Source organism: Nycticebus coucang, chromosome 7 (genome assembly GCF_027406575.1).
Source record: "Nycticebus coucang isolate mNycCou1 chromosome 7, mNycCou1.pri, whole genome shotgun sequence".
Lineage (NCBI taxonomy): Eukaryota > Metazoa > Chordata > Mammalia > Primates > Lorisidae > Nycticebus > Nycticebus coucang.
Window position 1 is genome coordinate 83,723,157 of NC_069786.1, and position 23,795 is coordinate 83,746,951.

Genomic DNA, 23,795 nt, shown 5'->3' on the forward strand with positions numbered 1-23,795 from the left:
AATGCAGTCTGACCCCACATAGGAGGTAGTTAATATTGGTTTCCTTTGGCTGCCAACCTTTAAGTTTACTGATCAAAACACTAAATATGGCAGAGGCCATCAGGATGCCATTTGATTTCTACAGGTCCAACATAGAATAATCATTACAAGTGCACTCTGTTCCCTTTTCTTTTAACCCCAAGGATGTTGTGATTTGATTTCCCTACCTTACCATTATCACCTTGCTTTGCCTAAAAATGTTGAGTTCTAGTCATAAATGAATTTTTTAATATTTAAATCTTATTCTTCTATTAAAAAACACATTTGATCACCCCCTTCCTAATAAAAAACATTCATAAACTGAGCTATTAGCCTTCTCATTTTAAGCATTATTCGTATAAGATAATTCTCTGGATAATCTCTCTTTGTCATGTAAGAGGAAAAACACACCTAATTTTTAAGTGTTAAAGAAATGATAGGATGACCATTCTTTGTAAGTAAAGAGTTCATTTTGGCAGGGCTGTGGAATCGCTCAATGCTTGAAGATTGTCTGCCAGGTGGGGCGATTAGATAGAGGAAAGAGTGCTATCCTGTATGTAAAGTCTCTACTGTGGACGGAGACCTTTATGAATGTAAGTAAACAGATATGGAATTTAGCGAACGTGTCCTTTTTTTTTTTTTTTTTTTCCCCCAAAGAAATACAAAAGACCTAACTTCTGGGAAATCATTTCACTGTTTTTCCCTACAGAAGGAAAATCAGAATCATTCATACTCTCTGAAGTCATCTGCTTTATTTAATGTCATAGAGTTTCCATATAAGAACCTTCCAATTGAGGATATTGGCAACTCCACATTTGTAAGTCATAAATTTACAGAAATGGAATAAATGCACTGAGTTCAAGGGCTGTAGATGTTTTCATTTTTTTTTAAATTTTCAGTTTAAGTATTTTGATTATTTAAAGTAATGAAGCTATTTGATAAGATTATCCCCTAGTGTAATATTATTATTTTATTATTATTATTCCACCCTAGAATTATTAAAGCTAGACCTTTCACTTTAGCATCTTGTTCTATGTAAGAGATTTCCTGGTATATACTAGTAATAAATAAGAAAGTTGGAAGTTAACTACGACAAGTGAGATATTTTAAAGATCTTTAAAGGTTAAAGAGCACATCATAAACTAAGTTGGATTATTTAAAAATGATTTCAGATCCGATCAGACATTACCCCGTCATGGGGCATATGTGCATACTATAGATATCAATCATGAGTTCACTAAATTATCATATGCCAAGAAAGAACATAAAGCGAATATTATTAAATTAAAAATATAATAAAATGCAATAGCCACTTAAATATTTGTTGATTACGTCAGTGAACTATTTTCAAATCTGAAAACTTTTCCTCCATAGGTTATGACTAATGTCACCTGGGGCATTCAACCAGCACCCATGCCTGTGCCCGTGTGGGTGATAATTTTAGCAGTGCTAGCAGGATTGTTGCTACTGGCTGTTTTGGTATTTGTAATGTACAGGGTAAGTAATAGACTTAAAAGGGGGAAAAGGGAAGAAAGCTGAAGAAAAGGAGAAGGGAGGGAGGGAAAGAGAGAATAAAAAAGTAAGGGAGGAAAGGAACCTATAATAATGATAGATGAGCATTAGTTATTTTTGGAAGGAAAGAAATTTTGTGAAGTGCTATTTAAATTTTCTTGGGGATAACACAGTCACTCAAAAAATATTTTTTAAAATTCTACAGTGATGTGACGATAATGTTGGTTTTTCTTCAACTGACAGATGGGCTTTTTTAAACGTGTCCGGCCACCTCAAGAAGAACAAGAGAGGGAACAGCTTCAACCTCATGAAAATGGTGAAGGAAACTCAGAAACTTAACCGATTTTATGGCACCTCCTGACTCATTAGAATTACCGGCTTCATTGTAGATTTAAATTTCCTTCACGAGGAATGAAATTTCCAGACTGTACTGATCATCATGCCTATTGGCATAAACCACAAAATGAGAACAATATTTGTCAGTCTTCTCATTAGAAATAAGTTCAGATACACTTTTAATACACGTACAGTAACCTGTGTTTTTAGGTATTTAATAATAAAATTTTAAGAGACCTTCTTATTCAGTGTACATAAGACAGGTAGTGCCTCAGATACTACTTTATATAGACTAATACCTCCTACAATTACTGTTTCTGTTTAGGATGTTGGATTTTGCTGTTGTTGTTTTAAGCAACCCAAATTTGGACATAAGCATCCATGTCTTTTGTGCAAGTACTTAATATACATTACACTACAGTTGACTTTTCAAACTACTAAAGATTTTATAACTGCATGAACTTAGATTTGAATATCACCTATAAGGGAGAACTTTAGTAAAAAAAAAAAAATACATGATAATATCAGAATTCTTGCCTGTAATAGCAAAGGTGGAATATTTTGTTTTAATATGAAAATTGGGTTATTGCTATTAAATTTTTATTTATGTTTAACTTCAATTTATTTCATTACATTTTACTTTGTATAGTTTGTTTTATGTCAAATCCTGTAAGCCAGCCTAAACTAAAAATGAATCCTGTAATCACAAATGCTATTTTTGTGTAATGTTTAGTTTTATCTAAGTATCATGATACTGAAAGCCATATGGAGTTGGAAATCATTTCCAAAGCATATTTATTCCAATGTTTTAGTCTGGCTATTTACAATACAAAAAAGAAAGCATTTTAATAAAATACTTGTTTGTAGTTCTTTGAGGTACTTATTAATATAATAGTGCATTCTTAGAGTAGAATTTTAGTTGGTATTAATTTATTTTCCTCCTATACATGCATTTTTCCTTATGTTTCTAAAACTGTTACTGAGAATGAGTCAAGATCCGTGAAGAATCTTTACAACTTATAGGAATTCTTATAGGAATCCCTCACTCCTACCCCATGAGAAATACTTAGAATCAAAACTCTTCTTTAACTTGTTTGCTTGCTTGTTTATTTCTAGTAATAGCATGATGTTACTCATGTGAATATTCCCTCAGTTTAAGAAAGGTAATGTGTAAAACCAGGCTTGGCTATCAGAATAACTTCTAAAAGATATTTTTATAAGTAGTTCAAGTGATTGAAAACTTTTTTAGATTTGTTAACATAAATTACTTATATAGGATTTTTAATAAAAGCTACATAGGTGGTGGCAAGTTGTGGTTTTATACGCCTGTAGGGTGATGAATCTTTTTAGTGGAGTATGTGATCTATTTACAGTTCCTCAATGCCAGGGATGACTGTCAGTTACGCCTATTTTTGTGCAGTTACATCATGTTGTATAGTAGAAATTGAGAGTTTAGTAGCTTCCTAACTATTGTCCTTATTAGGCAGTGATAAATATTTCCCTTAAATCATTGACTATTTTTCTACGTTTTAAAAATAATTGAAATTTATCTTGCCATAAATTTTTCTTGTCTTGTGTTAAATTCCATGTATAGTGGCTTTCCTAATCTTGAGGATGTATTCATAAAATAGAAGCACTTTTATTTGTGTTATACAAGACAGAACATAGACAAGACCCTATAGATAGCTTTAAGGAATTTCAAAATGAATAGATTTTGGAGTATAGACTTTATTAGTAACTTAAAAGGGCCTAATCATATCCAATAAGTATTTTTATTACCAGAAATTAAAAATTTCTTAAGAAAAAAATAATATTTATCCTAGGGCCAAGTGTTGCCTGCCACCGAACAGGCAACTAAGTTAGTCTACAACAAATTTCACCTTGTCTGTTTTTTAACTCAATACCAGTCATTCCTGAAAACATTGGATAGAAATTCACTCTTTAATAAAAGTATTGTTATTAATAATTGCTTTTGCATTATCTATTCCCTTAATGGCCTCTATCTCAAGATATAATCTAGTATTGGAGATTGAAATTGCTGTAATTAGAAATTAACATGATATCCTCAATTTCCTTTATGAAGTGTAGTTTTAACCAATATAGTATAGATTTTCTTAAAATGAAAATTTATATCTCTACAAAACTATAGAGAAGTATAATTTGAAAGTCTACTCTGTGAGAAAAATGTTGAGATTCTTTTTACCCTAAAGTAGCATGTGAGAATATTTGATTAATTATCAAAAATGTCCTATGAAAACTGTTTTAATCTCAAGCATTTTAAATACTACTATGTTTGGGATTTATTGAGTTAAAATCCTTTTCGATGGATAAAGTTCTTAAAATCTGATTTGGTTTTTAAAAAATGAGAATGAGCTAGATGATGTTTAAAGCATTTGGCATTGATGCTGATACTGATTTGTTACGTGGATATTTATTTCAGAATTGATACTTTGAAAAACACTTGTGGTAGGGTCATTTTTTTCCCCTCCCTTTGCCTTTCTTTCATGACTGTTTATCATTGTAATTCTGATTAAGTTCTCAGTGATTCTGAAAGGCAAAACAATTAATCAAAATATTATTACCGCAATTCTACTTGTGTTTTGAAACTACTTATTCATAGTTAATCTCTTTGACACATAGTATTTATATAAAGAGAAAATTGAAGAATTAGAAGATCCTTTAATAGCTTCTTTAAGAGGCTCTGAAAGATTTTTGATAGTAAATCATGATCCGAAGGGGGAGAATTATAGTATACAATAGATCAGGTGGGTTTTTTAAGGCAAACAGAATTTGTGATGTTGCTATGTTGCAGAATGTAGTGACGAGTTTGGTAGAGAAGATTTACTTGGTAAGTAAATCTCGGAGTAGCGATGTGTAGCATCGTCCATCTCAGTGTCACTCTGTAATCTTGGGTAGCTTGTAGTTTGATGCTTTTTAAAGAAACAAAATTTTGAAAATTATAGGATCAAAAAAAGGTGAATGAAATTTCTTAATACTCAGTGTTTTAGAGAGTGTCTTTTTAACTTGTTAAGTGGCTAGTTTGAAGAATGAATCTGTGGATATGCAGCCTGCAATATATGCTTGCATTTTAATTTCTGATACATAATGAATTCTTTGGGAAGGTACTGAATCTTTGTTTTTTTTAGTCATCATCATTGTTCTCAAGTGCAATATAACAATGTAATCAAACCTAGATAATTTCAAAATCATTGTTAATTTAGTAAGCCTCATCTAAACAGAGATTTATTATTACTGTTAGCAGGAGAGAGTGATTCTGCTGTAGATAAACAAGTGAAGTTGTTTATTCCTAAATAGTTGGTCCATTCTACATTTTATTTCAGGGTGGACATGAACTTTTCCCTACCAGTTTTAAAAAGGTTAGAAATATCTTAAGGTAACTTGCAAGCTGTGTAGTATATCAAATTAATTTGCTAACTAATAACATAGAAAGTAAATATTTTTGTAATCACCCACATTGGGCGAGACATAGAATGAGTCCGTTCTAAAATTTGTCATTTGCTAACTTGATTTGAGTTAGTGAAAACTGGTACAGTGTTCTATTTAGTTCCCAACATGTAACTTGTGTCTGTACAATAAACTTGAGCATATGGTGCCACTTTTGTGTGTGGATTTTATTCTTCCTTTCTTTGATGTTGTTTGTTTTGGTTTTTGATTGCATGATTCAGCAATAATACACTAAAAGGATGATCTCAAAGAAGTGATACACGTCTCGAAAAGTTCAAATTCTTCATTCCCAGGGCCAGGCAAAGGGATCAAGTTTCCAGAGCTGTGAGGACAAGGGGTAACACACCAAAATATGGACTTATTTTCCTTCATTCCACTCTCATTGGCCAAGCAGCTGCCAAGAATAAAGGTCAAATCTCCTGTTACCTGGCAAACAAATGCAGTATTGCCTCGCCAGATTACTTCTCTGGTAGGGTTGGAGGGTTGGTGGTTGTGAGAAGAGGCTGAGGTGGGGAGCTGACTGCCTTAGAGGCAGCTACAAAGATAGTAGTACTTTTCATCAACAATAGTTCACCTAATGAATGTTGGTACTTTGGTTCTGAGTGAAGCTGAAGAAATGAAAAAGAAAAAGGTCAAATTCTTAAGAGTGTCAGTTATTTGAAGAAAGGAAATACAAAAAGAGCAAAAGGAACCAAATATTAACGTACTGTATATTCTTAGAAAGGTATGTTACGTATTTACCTGAAATATAAAAATTCTTTGGTTTCTAAACAAATTTATTTCTAGATTTTGTTACATTGACCTTTATTATTTTTAAGTTTCCATATTGCTTTAAAATTTTTTCATTTATTTACCTCTTTATTTCCTAATATTTTACATATCTGATAATTACATACCTTTCTTAAGTAGCAGAAAAATAATATATATTCCTCTTAGAGTTTATCAAAGGGAATTCAGACCAACTATTTGTTCAAAGAAAACATTTTATAATTTCTACTAGTATGCTGTTGAAGTATCATTCCAAATACGACAGATTTTCTTTCTCCTAAGTCTTTTTTTTATTTTTTAATTTTTTACATATACATATGTTTATTAGGTTTCCACTTTTGCCTTCACAGAATTAAAAAGGCTTAAAATTTAATAACAATAACAATGTTTAAGATAAGGACTAGAAACAAAAACCTCGTAAAGCATGAGCAACAATAAATACATTAAAAAATCAGGTGATTACTGCATCGAAATATTAAGCAATAATAATAATAATGCAAAGAAAGTAGCATTCACATTGTCAGATAAGAGTATGTCTATTATAGAATGCTTTGACTCTGAGGGTCAGTATGGAGTCATTAGTTCTTACTTTCTTTTTCCCAAAGTCTCAAAAAATAGACAACTAATAACTCCTAAGTCTTTTTTATCCAAAGAAAGCTCTTGTTCTGAAAAGTGAGACTATTTGTTGAAAAGCACAATGATTTTAGTTACAAATACAATTTTAAATTAATGTTGTGATACAAGGGCAAACATAGAAACCTATTTTTATTCACTAAATGTGTCAATAAAATAGCCTTTCATACATCTAGTGGTTTGCTTTCCACTGAGTGAACAGCGATTGATTTTGTATTGTTAAAAAAAGAGATAGTTTACGCCCAGCAGTCTCCAATAAAAGTTACCCTGGAAGGTGTGAATTAATATAATTATGACATTTTACTAGTATTTTTTCCCAAAAATACAGTTATGCTGTCCATTGGTTTTTTGAGAGTTTTGGTTTTGCACTGTGCTTCTCCACCTTCAAATTGTGAAGGCATACTATTTTTTGCTGTTGCTGGGGGAAAAAATTACCTTCCTGCATAATCTACACTTAGGTACACATTAGGGGTATTAGGCTTTATTTGATGACTAGACATGTTTTCCCATCGCAGAGTGGTCCTCTCAGAGACAAAAAGGTAGGTTAGTTTTAGCAACAACAGCATCGTTGTATGGCAATTGTGCCATTAATTTAAAAAAATTGACTTTGTCACTAAAAAAACGAAAATTGGAAAAATGACAGTGCAAGTGTGGTAATAAAGATTGAAATTATTAGGTAAGGCAAAAGTGGTAAAAATTAGGCTTTCATCCCTTATTGGATCTTAAAAACTGGCTATTTTCATGGTTGGGGAATAGATACGAACAAAGTCAACCAGTAAAAAAAAAAAAAAAAAAATGCTGATAAGACTGGTTTTCCACTCCTGGTAGGGAAATGTTTAAAATGTTTCTAAAAGCCATAGACACATAAAGGATATTACCATTTTTAGTATGGTAATTTATTTCAATAGTATAGGAAATATTTGTAGCATCGAAACTTTCGGCAAAGGTGCTACATACCCATTGCCAAATATCTACAGTCGCCTTTGAGGAGTACCTTGGAAAGCTACACATCAATGCCAGTGCCTAGTCTACCCTTCAAAGCATTTTTTATAAGATGAGTTTGCTAACTTAATTGTGTGACCTCGTATTTTTAGGATCCTTAAAAACAAATGAAGACCAGTGATATGTGGGATTGTTGTCTCTTCTTTTGTTGATTAATTTGAGTTCTCTGTAGATCCTAGTAATCAAGCTTTTGTCCGATTCGTAATATGCAAATATCTTTTCCCATTCTGAAGATTATTTGTTTGCTTTGGTTGTTGTTTCCTTAGCTGTACAGAAGCTTTTCAGTTTAAGTCCTATTTGTTTATTTTTGTTGTTGGAATTGCCACAGAAGTCTTCTTCATAAAATCTTTCCCCAAGCTGATATTTTCAAGTGTTTTCCCCACACTTCCTTTGACAGTTTTTATTGTTTCATGCCTTAGATTTAAATCTTTTACCTGTCTTGAATCAATTTTTTTAAGTGGTGAGAGGTACAGTATTTTGCAGGTGATTATCCAGTTCTCCCAGCACCATTTATTGAATAGGGATTCTTTTCCCCACTGTAGGTTCTAGTTGGTTTATCAAATACCAGATGACTGTATATAGAAACTTCTTTAAAGAAGACAGATGAATGGCTAACAAATAAATGAAGAACATGCTCACTGTTCCTAATTATCGGAGAAATGCAAATCAAAACTAACCTGAGATATTATCTAACACCACTGAGAATGGCCCACATCGCAGAGTCTCAAAACTGCAGATGCTGGGATGGATGTGGAGAGAAAGGAACATTTTCGCACTGCTGGTGGGACTGCAAACTAATACAACCTTTTAGGAAGGAAGTATGGAGAATCCTCAAAGAACTCAAATTAGACCTCCCATTTCATCCTGTAATCCCATTACTGGGCATCTATCCAGACGAAAAAAAATCCTTCTATCATAAGGGCATTTGCACTAGACTTTATCACAGCTAAATTTACAATCACCAAACCGTGGAAACAGCCTAAGTGCCCACCAACCCAGGAATGGATTAACAAACTGTGGTATATGTATACGATGGAATACTAATCAGCCATTTAAAAAGATGGAGACTTTACATCTTTTGTATTAACCTGAATGGAGGTGGAACACATTCTTCTTAGTAAAGCATCACAAGAATGGAGAAAAAAGAATCCAATATATTCAATTCTAATATGAAGGCAGTAGAGGAGCTAATACACAGGGTGGGGTAAGGGAAAGAGGGAGTGGGGGGGTGGGGGTCATGGTGTATGGAACCTCTTGGGGGTGGGATACAATTATAAGAGGGACTTTATCTAACAAATGCAATCAGTGTAACTTAATTCTTTGTACCCTCAATGAATCTCAAACAATAAAAAATAAATAAAATAAATAAATAAAGACAATTGCCTGAAACCAAATGGAAACAGGTTTAATTAAAGAGAAAGGTAATGCCGTTAAATATGTCTGAATCTAACTATATCTGGTTGTCAGCACTGGTAACAGTAGCATTTTGCCACCTGCTAATCACAGTGGAAATTTTTTGAATTTTTTTTCCAAAATGCAATGGAGGAAGATTGGAAGTCAGGTGTTTGCCAATTAGCAGACAGGTAGACTATAAACCTTTGGTATTGGTAATTTGGTAATGCCAAAAATGTATTTTTGTATACCCTGGTTAATAAATACAGCTGAATGTGAGTTGTCCTCAGATGGTTACTTCTTGGCAAATACTCTTCCAATAACCAGAAAGAAAAGTAGTGGTGGTAAGGTCTGTTATTGTCGTAGGTGTATTCACTAAGTGTGGAAAGTTATAGTCTGGCTGCTGTTGTAAAACTGGTAGTGCAAATATATATATGTCATGAGCAGAATAATAAATGTGGGCCTGGAGACCAATCCAGTAGAAATGAGAAGGGAACATATGACTAGGTAGAGGAAGGGCCAGTTCAAAATATTATGGAGGTCACTGAGAAGAGGTAAATGCTGTGTGTGTGTGTGTGTGTGTGTGAGCTTTTTAAAACACTATTGCTAAAGTTCATAAACATCGAGAAGGAATTGGTGGATAGGATGTTCTGATAAGTAGTACTTTCTGGGTAACTGGGCTTATATAAATTTTGGAGTAGGCTAACGGACATGTTTTAAAAAATAAGTTAGCAAATTAGGATATAAATTTTAAATGGATTTACATGTTTGACTTGGGGAACAAATGGAGTAATTAGGAATAATATGTTACATTTGAAGAGCCCATATGAAAATGTTAATATTGTACAAGTTTCTTAAATAGTAAGATAAACCTAGATTGGGAGACAAACTTAGATTGGAGCTAAATGAATTGTTTTTTCCCCCACAACAAGATGTCTATTTTCTTTTTCTTTTTTTTTTGAGACGGAATCTTGAATCTTAATATGTCACCCTTGGTAGAATACTGTGGCACTACAGCTCACAGCAACCTTTAACTCTTGGGCTTAAGCAATTCTCTTGCCTCAGCCTCCCAAGTTGCTAAGACTACAGGCTCCCACCACAACGCCCAGCTATTTTTGGTTACAGTTGTCATTTTTGTGTAGCAGGCCCGGGACAGGCTTGAACCCACCAGCCTTGGTGTATATGGCTGGCACCCTACTCACTGAGCTACAGGTGCTGAGCCCAAAATGTCTATTTTCATAAATGAAAGCACAGAAGAAAATGAAGAAGTGTTAAGATGCTTGGGAAATTACAGAAGTAGCATAGTACATTGCCATAGATTCCTATCTAAATCACATGGCTTCAGAAATAAAGCACTGCCAGCATCCAGATGGCCCTTCTGTCTATTTCTGGTCAGACTCTTATCCCATTCTACAAATGTAACCACTGCCCTCAATTCTAACACTACATGTTTAATTAGATGTTATATTTCCCATACTTGATATGTGGGTTGTAATGAAGATATAAAATTCATAGCACCTCCACAAGGTAATCAAGCCTTTGCTATGAATGTGAGAATTGTAAATTGGTCAGTCTTGTCTGACCTGACTTACTAGATGCTCTTTAAGATCACGTAAGATAACATACATGCAGTCATTATGAAACTTTAAACCTGTGTTCAGAGCCCTTCCCAAGAACCATCTATGTCTAAGATTGTGAGAACTTTACTAGAAAATGCAAGGAAGGATTATCAAGAGCATAAGTTAAGTGCCTGTCAAAATGACAGTGTTAGTTGGGCATAGTGGCTCATGCTTATAATCCCAACCTCTGGGAGGCTGAGGCAGGAGGATTATTTGAGTTCACGAGTTGGAGACTAGCCTGAGTAAGAGCAAGACCCCATCTGAAAAGAAAAAATAGATTGGTGTTGTGGTGAGAGGCTGTAGTCCTTGCTACCTGGGAGGCTGAGGCAAGAGGATCACTTGAACCCAAGAGTTTGAGGTTGCTGTGATCTGTGACACCACGGCTCTCTACCCAGGGCAAGAAAGTGAGACTCTGTCTCAAAAAAAAAAGGCCAGGTCCGGTGGCTTAGGCCTGTAATCCTAGTACTCTGGGAGGCAGGTGGATAGCTTGAGCTCCTGAGTTCAGGACCAGCAGAGCAGAAGGAAGACCTTGTCTCTACTAAAAATAGGAAAAAAAAAAATGAGGCAAGAGGATCACTTGATCCCAAGAGTTGGAGGTTGCTGTGAGCTATGACACCATGGAACTCTACCTAGGGTGACAGCTTGAGACTTGTCTCAAAAAAAAAAAAAAAATGACAGTCTCAGGTTGGGCATGATAGTGCACTGCACTCCAGTTTGGATGTCAGAGCAAGACTCTGTCAGAAAATAAAAAATAATAGTCTCATCATCATTCACTTTATTGGTCTAAGAAGAGAACTTTGAATTGTGAACTTCTTTTCCCAGGTTAATTTTAAATATTCCCTGAAACTTACAATGGTGATAAATCATTAATTAGGCAAGCCTTTGATTAGAGAGTCTCTTTCTTGAGCAGGTCTGAAATATCACAAAATTCAACTATTGTTGAATTTAAGAAGTGACAGAACTGTATGCATTTTAGAAGGAGAAACTATAACATTTATTTCTGAGAAGTAGCTTGGTTTATAATAAAGCCCCTGTTGTTCTTTTTTTTTTTTTTAGATTTAATAAGTTTTTTGTTTGTTTGTTTGTTTTTAGCAACAGGGTTTCTGTCATCCAGGTTGGAGTGCAGTGGAACAATCATAGCTCACTGTAAACTCAAGCTCCTGAGCTCAAGTGATTGATCCTCACACTTCAGCCTTCAAACTGGCCTGGAGTATACTCTTGTGCCATCACATCCATCTAAGTTTCTATTTTTTTGTAGAGATGGGGTTTCACTATGTTTCTCAGGCTGGCCTTGAACTCCTGCCTCAAGTGATCCTCCTACTTTGGCCTCCCAAAGTCCTGGGAATACAGGCATAAACCACTATACTTGGTAATATTTCTGTTTACTTTTTCTTTCATGAATAATTTTCATAGTTGGTTTGGCACCTGTAGCTCAGTGGCTAGGGTGCCAGCCACATACACGGGAGCTGTTGGGTTCAAATCCAGCCCAGGCTTGCCAAACAACAAGAATTAGAACCAAAAAATAGCCAGGCATTGTGGCAGGTGCCTGTAGTCCCAGCTACTTGGGAGGCTGATACAAGAGAATCACTTAAGCCCAAGAGTTTGAGGTTGCTGTGAGCTGTGACACCACAGCACTCTACTGAGCGCAACATAGTGAGACTCTGTCTCAAAAAAAAAATAATAATTTGAATAGTAATAACAGCTAATATTGTAGATACCATTTTGATACCTATTTTATTGGTTTGAAAATCATCTCAGAGTGTGTGATTAACTAATACCTCATAGCTACCAAGTAGTAGAGTGTGGGTATGTACTCAGGCTGATTCTGTCTTAATCAATGTATTCTACAGTTGTGTCTTTCCTTGCACAAGCCACCCCTCTCCACCTCTTTTTCTTATACACTGTGTAATGGGCAGCATAATAGGAACATTATGCAGTGTTATCTTTGGAATATTATATAAAGTGCTTATTTGTAAAATGTTAGCATATGTAGAAGACTTAGATAATGGCTGGTAACATTTTCATATTGCTGCCAAAACGAGAAGTTATGAGAGCTTAAACCAGGACAGTAACCATGGGAATGGAAAGAAAAGGGCATGTTTAGGATGTATGTATGACGATGAATCCACAGGTTTGAGTGTCTGGCTGGGTTGAGAATTGAGACAGGAAATGGGGGCAAAGGAACCAAGATTTGGGGAAGAGCAGAGAGGCAGGGGGCGGGGAAGAAAAGGTACAGTAAGTTTGAGATACTTACAACCCATACAGATGGAAATTTCCAGCAGGTTCTTAGAGAAACAAATTTCAGAATTGCAATATGGGTAACAGCAGCAGGTATTAGTCACAAATGAGATTGTTCAGGAAAAAGGTGTCAAGTAAGAAGACAAAAAGAAGGCAGTGCAGGGAATTTTTGCATTTAAAAGAGGGATAGTTAATGGGCTACAATGTACATTATTCAAGTAACCCTTACGCTAAAAGCCCAGACTTCAACAGTACACAATGGGCCCATGCAACAAAGCTGCACTTGTAACCTTACCTTTCTATTAATTAACTTACGGAAGATAAGATAGCAAGGAGACTCCGGGAATACTGATTATAGAAGTAAAAGGAAACTCAAGGTAGGATGTGACACAAGCACCATGAAGAGAGCAAGTAAGATGCTTGGAGAAGAGATTTTTGGAGACCTTACAGAATTCAGTGGTATGATCAAGCACTGAACTCAGATTACAGTTGGTCAATTGGTAGATAGGAAGTAAACAAGTGAGTTAGGCTTGACTTGACCTAAAAAAGAGAAAGGGCTCTAATTTGACGTGAAAATAATAGTGGGAAATTTTAATTTACAGCCATATGATAATTGAGCAGTTTTACATATTGAGGTTAAAAACATTTTAAAAGAATATGATGTAGGTAAGAAAACAAAGGCAGGTCTAAGACACGCTGTGGGGAAAAAAGGAGGGAGGGGTAAAACAATTCCAGGGAATATCTTGGGTCAGGAAAAGAGTCACATGTTGCAAGCAATAGTCCGATATGTTTTATTCGGCATGCAAGGTATATTAAAAATAAATGAACTAGTTGGTAACATTAATATATTATAAAAGTGTACCCAAAAGACTGAGATTCCAGCTTCTCTTAAAACCTGCAGCATCATGAAGGATGGGAGCCTGCATTCTTGCGTGGATGCAGTATTAGAGCTGAAAAAGTTCTGCTCAGAGATGGTTAAAGAATTTTTAATGACTACAAACCCCAGAAAGACTTCTATTTATACCACTAGAATTGTTACGTGTTTGCCTAATTTGCCTGGTCACTATAGGAATTTGAGTTTGTGACTGGATGAAGAGCCAACTGAAATCATGCATGGATCAGAATTATGTGCTAACTTTGCCATATCAAATACTCTTTGGCTAGGTTATATCTAAAATGCCCTCCATATTTGTTCAATTCAGGTATTTACATAAGCTAGATCTACAAAAAGGGTTAACTTGATCACAGAAAAAATTTAAATAATTTCAATGCCCTAGGATAGGAAGATAGACATTTAAAATTATAAAGAAGTTTCCAATTCTAATAATGATAGAACAGCTTATATCAGATATCAATAATAAATTTGGTACAAAACAGAGAGAAAAAATAAACCCTTCTAAGACACTTGAATTTCTTCATTCAACTAGAGGCAGAAACTGGAGGGGATTTGACTCTTCTAGAAGGGAACGGACACTTTTCTCTTGGGGGTGGTATAGATAGAATAGAAACAGAAAGCTATCCTGTTTCCTGGAATGATGGGACCAACATAACAGCTAGAAATTAAGCAGGAAAATCCAGAAAGGAAGTAGCCACATGGTGGGAGGAAGAAAATATTTCCCTCAATTCCTCAGCTGACCTTTGACCTGTGCATACACATTTTAAGAAAGGAGAAAACTGTATTAAAGTTGTAATACTTGGCTCAGTGCCTGTAGCACAGTGGTTACAGTGGCAGCCACATACACCGAAGCTGGCGGGTTCAAACCCAGCCCAGGCCAGCTAAACAGCACTGACAACTGCAACAGAAAAATGGCCAGGCGTTGTAGTGGGTGCCTGTAGTCCCAGCTACTTGGGAGGCTGAGGCAAGAGAATTGCTTAAGCCCAAGGGTTGGAGGTTGCTGTGAGCTGTGACGCCACAGCACTCTACTGAGGGTGACATAGTGAGACTCTGCTTCAAAAAAAAAATTATAATAATATATACCCATAAGAAACAATGAATACAAGTCACATTGAGCACCTCTTGTAATTGCAGAAGTCAAATATGATTTGAATGTTAGAAATTTAAAATTTTCCTTTCTTGGGAGGGAGGAGAGCAAGATGGCAGCCGAGTAACAGCTTCCCTGCATCTGGGCACCATGAGTCTGGGGAGATAGGACTCCAGGCATCTCTGGTTGGTGGGATCTGCCTATCATCACCCCTGTGAGGATACAGAGAGTCAGCGAGAGACTTCTGGACCCCAAGAGGAGGACTAAAACAGTGGAAAACTGGCAAGTGGTCTCATGTGTTCAATCGGTCTAAACCCGCCTGCAACTGTAAGGTCAGTAGCAGCGAGACTGCAACCGAAAAGGCCTTACCTGTGAACTGTTTTGGTGTCTTTGGATTTGGCACTCAGTTGAACTGTCTTGGAGAGAGCATGAGCAGGAATGTGGAGAACTTTGGCCGTTGTCTACGGTCCCAGTCTGAGCCGCTGAGCCAGACAGAGCTAATAGTGTTTGGCTGTGGGCCACAGGGAGCCATTGTGAGCGATCTGCCCCGGCAAGCTCCGCCCTCAGGGTCGCAGAGCTAGAATCGGGTGGGAGTGGGTAACCCAGTGACCAAGTAGCCTAAGGGTGGGGTCTGAGCCGCTTTGCAGCTCTAACCCTCAGGGGCAGAGTGAAACTGTTTTTGGCACACTGGATATGTGGATAGCCACTTCAGCAGTGACTCCAGCGACAAGCACTTTCCTGGGAAAGCTTCTGCTCAGCAAGTTCACAAGTTCAAATTGCCTTTTAAGTGGGCTGAAGAGAGATTTAGGGTGTCTACCTGCTGGGGTTTGAGAAATCAGTAGCCTCCAGTCTTATCAGAAATGTGATTAACAGAAGACCACATGTTGCCCAGACAATATTCAACAACATATACATACTGCTTTGTTTTTGGTTGTGTTTTTTTTTTGTTTTTTGGTTTGGTTGTTTTTTTTTGTTTATTTTGATGTTGTTGATGTTGTTTTGTTGTCTAATTTCAATCTTTTCCGTACAGATCTTTTTTCTTTCTCAATTTTTCTAGTTTAATTATAATTTCCCATTGCTGCCTTTTTTAATAACTAGAACTTCATTTTCGCTAGTGTTTCTACCACTATTATTTGGTTTTTCACCCAATTTTCTCCCATGAAGTTTTCTGTTTGCTTGTTTTGGTTTGATTTATAGCATTTGTCTCTCCTCTCTACATGGTGGAGGTGGGGTATTGTGACTGATCAGGTTAGAAAACAGCTGCTGACCTCAAGGGAACCACCCAACTGGGCACCCCCAGAAGGTGGTTTTTTTTTTAAGGTTGTGTCAAAGTACCCTACTGTACACTTATGTTGCTCTGTCTCCCTCTTTCTGTGCCTCTCTTCTTTTTGTCAATATTCCTTTTACCCACCCCGTCTCCTTTCTCTATTTTTTTTTTTTCTTTTCACTCAGTCCTCCTTTCTTTCTTCCCTTTCTTGCTGTTCAATCTTCTCACCCTTCTGGTCCTGTACCAAAAGGACTCATCTACCCCTTAGTCCACAGGCACGAGAACTTAAAGAGCAAGAGGAAGTGAAAGGAAAATTAGGGCAAGGAAACAGATAAAAGAAATCACTCATGAGGAAGAATCAGCAGAAAACTCCAGGCAACATGAAGAACCAGTCCAGAACAACCCCGCCAAGGGACCATGAGGTAGCTACTGCAGAGGATTCCACCTATAAAGAAATGTTAGGAATGACAGAAAGGGAATTTAAAATACACATGATGAAAACAATGAAAGAAATGATGGAAACAATGAAGGAAACTGCTAATAAAGTGGAAAACAACCAAAAGGAAATCCAAAAACAGAATCAAATAAGAGATGAACGATATGAAGAATATAAAAAGGATATAGCAGAGCTAAAGTAACTGAAATAGTCAATTAGGGAACTTAAAGATGCAATGGAAAGTATCAGCAATAGGTTAGACCATGCAGAAGAAAGAATTTCAGAGGTAGAAGACAAAGTTCTTGAGATAACTCAGATAGTAAAAGAGGCAGAAAAGAAGAAAGAGAAAGCAGAATGTTCACTGACAGAATTATGGGACTTTATGAAGCATTCCAACATACGAGTTATAGGAATCCCAGAAGGGGAAGAAGAATGCCCCTGAGGAATGGAAGCCATACTAGAGAAAATTATAAAAGAAAATTTCCCAAATATCACCAAAGATTCTGACACACTGCTTTCAGAGGGCTATCGGACCCCAGGTCGCCTCAACTCTAACCGAGCTTCTCCAAGACACATTGTGATGAACCTGTCCAAAGTCAAGACAAAAGAAACGATTCTGAAAGCTGCCAGGAGTAAGCACCAGTTCACCTACAGGGGCAAATCCATCAGAGTGACTGCAGACTTCTCTAATGAAACTTTCCAAGCAAGAAGACAATGGTCATCTACCTTTAATCTACTTAAACAGAACAATTTCCAGCCCAGAATTCTGTACCCTGCTAAGCTAACTTAAAATTTGATGGAGAAATCAAATCATTTACGGATATACAAACATTGAGAAAATTCGCCACAACAAGACCAGCTCTACAGCAAATACTTCAACCTGTTCTGCACCCTGACCACCACAATGGATCATAGCAAAATAAGAACTCAGAAATTAAAGGACAGAACCTAACCTCCACACTGATGCAAAAGATAAAACTAAGCAATGGACTCTCACAAAATAAGATGAATAGAACACTACCACATTTATCAATTATGTCAATACATGTTAATGGCTTGAATTCCCCACTGAAGAGATATAGATTGGCTGACTGGATTAAAAAACACAAGCCATCCATTTGCTGTCTGCAAGAAACACACCTGGCTTGAAAAGACAAATTAAAGCTCTGAGTCAAGGATTGGAAGACAATTTTTCAGGCAAATGACATTCAGAAGAAAAGAGGAGTTGCAATCTTATTTTCAGATTCATGTGGATTTAAAGCAACTAAAGTCAAAAAAGAAAAAGATGGTCACTTTATATTGGTCAAGGGAAAAATACAACAAGAAGATGTTTCAATTCTAAATATTTATGCACCCAATTTAAATGCTCCCACATTCTTGAAACAGATCTTACTCAGTCTGAGCAATATGATATCTGATAATACCATAATAACAGGGGACTTTAACACTCCTCTTACAGAGCTGGACAGATCCTCTAAACAGAAATTAAACAAAGATATAAGAGATTTAAATGAGACCCTAGAACAACTGTGCTTGATAGACGCATATAGAATACTCCATCCCAAAGATAAAGAATATACATTCTTCTCATCACCCCATGGAACATTCTCCAAAATTGATCATATCCTGGGACACAAAACAAATATCAACAGAATCAAAAGAATTGAAATTTTACCTTGTATCTTCTCAGACCATAAGGCACTAAAGGTGGAACTCAACTCTAACAAAAATGCTCGACCCCACCCAAAGGCATGGAAATTAAACAATCTTTTATTGAATAACAGATGGATGCAGGTAGAAATAAACTGGAAATCATTAACTTCCTTGAGCATAACAACAATAAAGACACAAGCTACCAAAACCTGTGGGATTCTGCAAAAGCAGTTTTGAGAGGAAAATTCATCGCTTTAGATGCCTACATTCGAAAAACAGAAAGAGAGCGCATCAACAATCTCACAAGCCATTTTATGGAATTGGAAAAAGAAGAACAATCTAAGCCTAAACTCAGTAGAAGAAAAGAAATATCCAAAATCAAATCAGAGATCAATGAAATTGAAAACAAAAGAAACATTCAGAAAATTAATGAAACAAGAAGTTGTTTTTTTAAAAAATAAATAAAATAGATAAACCATTGGCCAGACTAATGAGAAAAAGAAAAGTAAAATCTCTAGTAACCTCAATCAGAAATGATAAAGGGGAAATAACAACTGTTCCCACAGAGATACAAGAGATCATCTCTGAATACTACCAGAAACTCTATGCCCAGAAATTTGACAATGTGAAGGAAATGGATCAATGTTTGGAATCACACCCTCTCCCTAGACTCAGCCAGGAAGAAATAGAGCTCCTGAACAGACCAATTTCAAGCACTGAGATCAAAGAAACAATAAAAAAGCTTCCAACCAAAAAATGCCCTGGTCCAGATGGCTTCACTCCAGAATTCTATCAGACCTTCAAGGAAGAGCTTATTCCTGTACTGCAGAAATTATTCCAAAAAATTGAGGAAGAAGGAATCTTCCCCAACACATTCTATGAAGCAAACATCACCCTGATACCAAAATCAGGAAAAGACCCAAACAAAAAGGAGAATTTCAGACCAATCTCATTCATGAATGTAGATGCAAAAATTCTCAACAAAATCCTAGCCAATAGATTACAGCTTATCATCAAAAAAGTCATTCATCATGATCAAGTAGGCTTCATCCCAGGGATGCAAGGCTGGTTTAACATACGCAAGTCCATAAACGTTATCCACCATATTAACAGAGGCAAAAATAAAGATCACATGATCCTCTCAATAGATGCAGAAAAAGCATTTGATAAAATCCAGCAAATGCTGGATTAGAATTAGAAATCCTTTTCTAATTAGAACACTGAAGAGTATAGGCATAGGTGACACATTTCTAAAACTGATTGAAGCTATCTATGACAAACCCACAGCCAATATCTTACTGAATGGAGTAAAACTGAAAGTTTTTCCTCTTAGAACTGGAACCAGACAAGGTTGTCCTCTGTCACCTTTACTATTCAACATAGTGCTGGAAGTTCTAGCCAATACAATTAGGCAAGACAAGGAAATAAAGGGAATCCAAATGGGAGCAGAGGAGGTCAAACTCTCCCTCTTTGATGACGACATGATCTTATACTTAGAGAACCCCAAAGACTCAACCACAAGACTCCTAGAAGTCATCAAAAAATACAGTAGTGTTTCAGGATATAAAATCAATGTCCACAAGTCAGTAGCCTTTGTGTACACCAATAACAGTCAAGATGAGAAGCTGATTAAGGACACAACTCCCTTCACCATAGTCTCACAGAAAATGAAATACCTAGGAATATACCTAACGAAGGAGGTGAAGGACCTCTATAAAGAAAATTATGAAATCCTCAGAAAGGAAACAGCAGAGGATATTAACAAATGGAAGAACATACCATGCTCATGGATGGGAAGAATCAACATTGTTAAAATGTCTATACTTCCCAAAGCAATCTACCTATTCAATGCCATTCCTATCAAAATACCAACATCGTACTTTCAAGATATGGAGAAAATTATTCTGCGTTTTGTATGGAACCGGAAAAAACCCCATATAGCTAAGGCAGTTCTTAGTAATAAAAATAAAGCTGGGGGCATCAGCATACCAGATTTTAGTCTGTACTACAAAGCCATAGTGGTCAAGATAGCATGGTACTGGCAAAAAACAGAGACATAGACACTTGAATCGAATTGAAAACCAAGAAATGAAACTAACATCTTACAACCATCTAATCTTCGATAAATCAAACAAGAACATACCTTGGGAGAAAGACTCCCTATTCAATAAATGGTGTTGGGAGAACTGGATGTCTACATGTAAAAGACTGAAACTGGACCCACACCTTTCCCCACTCACAAAAATTGATTCAAGATGGATAAAGGACTTAAATTTAAGGCATGACACAATAAAAATCCTCCAAGAAAGCATAGGAAAAATACTGGAAGATATTGGCCTGGGGAAAGACTTCATGAAGAAGACTACCATGGCAATTGCAACAACAACAAAAATAAACAAATGGGACTTCATTAAACTGAAAAGCTTCTGTACAGCTGAGGAGACAATACCCAAAGCAAAGAGACAACCTACACAATGGGAAAGGATATTTGCATATTTTCAATCAGACAAAAGCTTGATAACTAGGATCTATAGAGAACTCAAATTAATCCACATGAAAAAAGCCAACAATCCCATGTATCAATGGGCAAGAGACATGAATAGAACCTTTTCTAAAGATGACAGATGAATGGCTAACAAACACATGAAAAAATGTTCATCATTTCTATATATTAGAGAAATGCAAATCAAAACAACCCTGAGATATCATCTAATCCCAGTGAGAATGGCCCACATCACAAAATCTCAAAACTGCAGATGCTGGCGTGGATGTGGAGAGAAGGGAACACTTTTACACTGCTGGTGGGACTGCAAACTAGTACAACCTTTCTGGAAGGAAGTATGGAGAAACCTCAAAGCACTCAACCTAGACCTCCCATTTGATCCTGCAATCCCATTACTGGGCATCTACCCAGAGGGAAAAAAATCTTTTATGATAAGGACACTCGTACTAGACTATTTATTGCAGCTCAATTTACAATTGCCAAAATGTGGAAACAGCCTAAATGCCCACCAACCCAGGAATGGATTAACAAGGTGTGGTTTATGTATACCATGGAATACTATTCAGCTATTAAAAAAAATGGAGACTTTACATCCTTCGTATTAACCTGGATGGACGTGGAAGACATTATTCTTAGTAAAGTATCACAAGAATGGAGAAGCATGAATCCTATGTACTCAATTTTGATATGAGGACAATTAATGACAATTAAGGTTATGGGGAGGAGGAAAAGCAGAAAGAGGGACAGAGGGAGGGGGATGGGGCCTTGGTGTGTGTCACACTTTATGGGGGCAAGACATGATTGCAAGAGGGACTTTACCTAACAATTGCAATCAGTGTAACCTGGCTTATTGTACCCTCATTGAATCCCCAGCAATTAAAAAAAAAATTTTTTTTTCCTTTCTTAAAATGCATTTTTTGACACCCTTTGTAGTTGGGTCCTGTTTATCCATTCAGCTACTCTATGCCATTTATTTATTTATTTATTTTTGAGTCAGAGTTTCACTATGTCACCCTCTGTAGGGTGCTGTTGTGTCACTGCTCACAGCAACCTCAATGGGCTTGCTTACAGCAACCTCAATTCGGCTTAAGCTATTCTCTTGCCTCCGCCTTCCAAGGAGCTTGGACTACAGGTGCTCACCACAACGCCCGACTATTTTCTTGTTGCAGTTGTCGTTGCTTAGCTGGCCCGGGCGGGGCTCAAACCCACCAGCCTCAGTGCATGTGGCTGGCACCCTAACTATTGTGCTACAGGTGCCAAGCCAACTCTATGTCTTATAATTGAAGAATTAAGTTTTTTTTATATTCAGTGTTGTCATTGATAAGGATTTCGTACTGCCATTTTTGTTTCTTGTTTTCTGGTTGTTTCATAACTCCTCTTATTTCCTTTCTTTCTTACTGTCTTCCTTGGTGGTTAAGTGATTTTCTCTGGTAATATGTTTTAATTTATTGCGTTTAAGTTTTAGTTAGTCTATTATAGGTTTTGCATGGTGGTTACCATGTGCCTTACAAAAAACATCTTATAACAAGTTGTTTTAACAAGATGACAACTTAGATCATACAACAATGAATAGAAACAAAGAAAAAGTAAAAAAAATTCACACTTTTGGTCCACCCTTTCCATATTTTAACTTTTAATTGTCTCAATTCCCATATTTGTATATTAACTATATCTTATGTTCCCGTAGTTGTTATCGATTTTGACAGATTTGTCTTTTGGGCTTCATACTAGAGTTTTACGTGGATTATGCACCACAATAACAGTATTAGCGGATTCTGAGTTTGTTAACATATTGAATTTTACCAGTAGATTAAAGAGCTCTCTTTAGCATTTAGCATTTCTTTTTCTTTCTCTTTTTTACTTTAGAGATAAGAGTCTCACTATGCTGTCCTCGGTAGAGTGCCTTGGTGTCACAGCTCATAGCAACCTGAAACTCTTGGGCTTAAGCGATTCTCTTGCCTCAGCCTCCCAAGGAGCTGGGGCTACCGGTGCCCACCACAACGCCCAGCTATTTTTTTGTTGCAGTTGTCATTGTTGTTTAGCTGGCCCCAGGCTGGGTTCGAACCTGCCAGCCTTGGTGTATGCTATATCCACTGTGCTACAGGCGCTGAGCCTCTCTTCAGCATTTCTTACATGTCTGGTTTGGTGGTGATAAATTCTCTCAGTTTTTGTTTGTCTGGGAAAGACTTCATCTCTCCTTCACATTTGAAGGATAAATTTTCTGGCTACACTATTCTGTCTGGATACCAGGTTTTTCTTTCAGCACTTGGAAAATTTAATCCCACTTTCTCCTGGCCTGTATGGTTTCTGTTGAGAAATCCGTTGCAGATGAGTTGGAGTACCCTTAAATGTTATGATTCTTTTTACTTGCTTTTAGTATCTATTTTTTGTCCTTGACTTTTGAGAGTTGTTTGATTATTATACACTTGAGATAATCTTATTTGGGTTGAATATGTTCGGTGTTCTGTAAATTTCTTGCATCTGGGTATTTGTGTCTGTCTCAAATTTGGGAAAGTTTTCTGTTGATATTTCTTTCAATGATTTTTCTACCCCTGGCTCTTGCTCAACAAGCCCATAAACACCAATAATTCTTAGATTTGGTATTTTGAGGGTAATTTTCTGTATCTCTTTGGTGAATATTGTTCCTTTTTATATTAATACATTTGTCTTTTGCTGTCTTTGCTCTCACTCTTTTTTTATTATTAAATCATAGCTGTGTACAATAATGCAATTATGTACAATGTGCTGGTTTTATATACAATTTGAAATACTTTCATGAAACTGGTTAACATAGCCTTCACTGAATTTTCTCACTATTGCGTTAAGACATTTACATTCTACACTTAGTAGATTTAACACGTACCCTTGTAAAATGCACCATAGGTGTGGTCCCACCAATTACCCTCCCTCCACCCACACCCCCTCCCCTCCTCTTTCCTCTTCAATCTTGGGCTGTAGTTGAGTTATAGCT

At 36.4% G+C, this 23,795-nt stretch overlaps 1 protein-coding gene and 1 non-coding gene across 4 annotated transcripts in view; both read left to right on the top strand.

Moving 5' to 3' along the window:
* Positions 1-5,478, top strand: part of ITGAV (integrin subunit alpha V) — a 75,645-nt gene extending 70,167 nt beyond the window's left edge. For all 3 annotated transcript variants that reach the window (XM_053597730.1, XM_053597729.1, XM_053597728.1), the window contains 4 exons: positions 498-611; positions 728-835; positions 1,393-1,515; positions 1,774-5,478. In XM_053597730.1, the coding sequence (XP_053453705.1) occupies positions 498-611; positions 728-835; positions 1,393-1,515; positions 1,774-1,869 (441 nt within the window). In that variant the 3' untranslated portion in view covers positions 1,870-5,478. The remainder of the gene's footprint in view (positions 1-497; positions 612-727; positions 836-1,392; positions 1,516-1,773) is intronic.
* A 388-nt stretch (positions 5,479-5,866) lies between these two features.
* On the top strand, positions 5,867-5,937 carry LOC128591047 (small nucleolar RNA SNORD56). Its single transcript, XR_008381486.1, has one exon. It is a non-coding gene; the product is annotated as a small nucleolar RNA SNORD56 (small nucleolar RNA).
* The last annotated feature ends 17,858 nt before the right edge of the window (positions 5,938-23,795 follow it).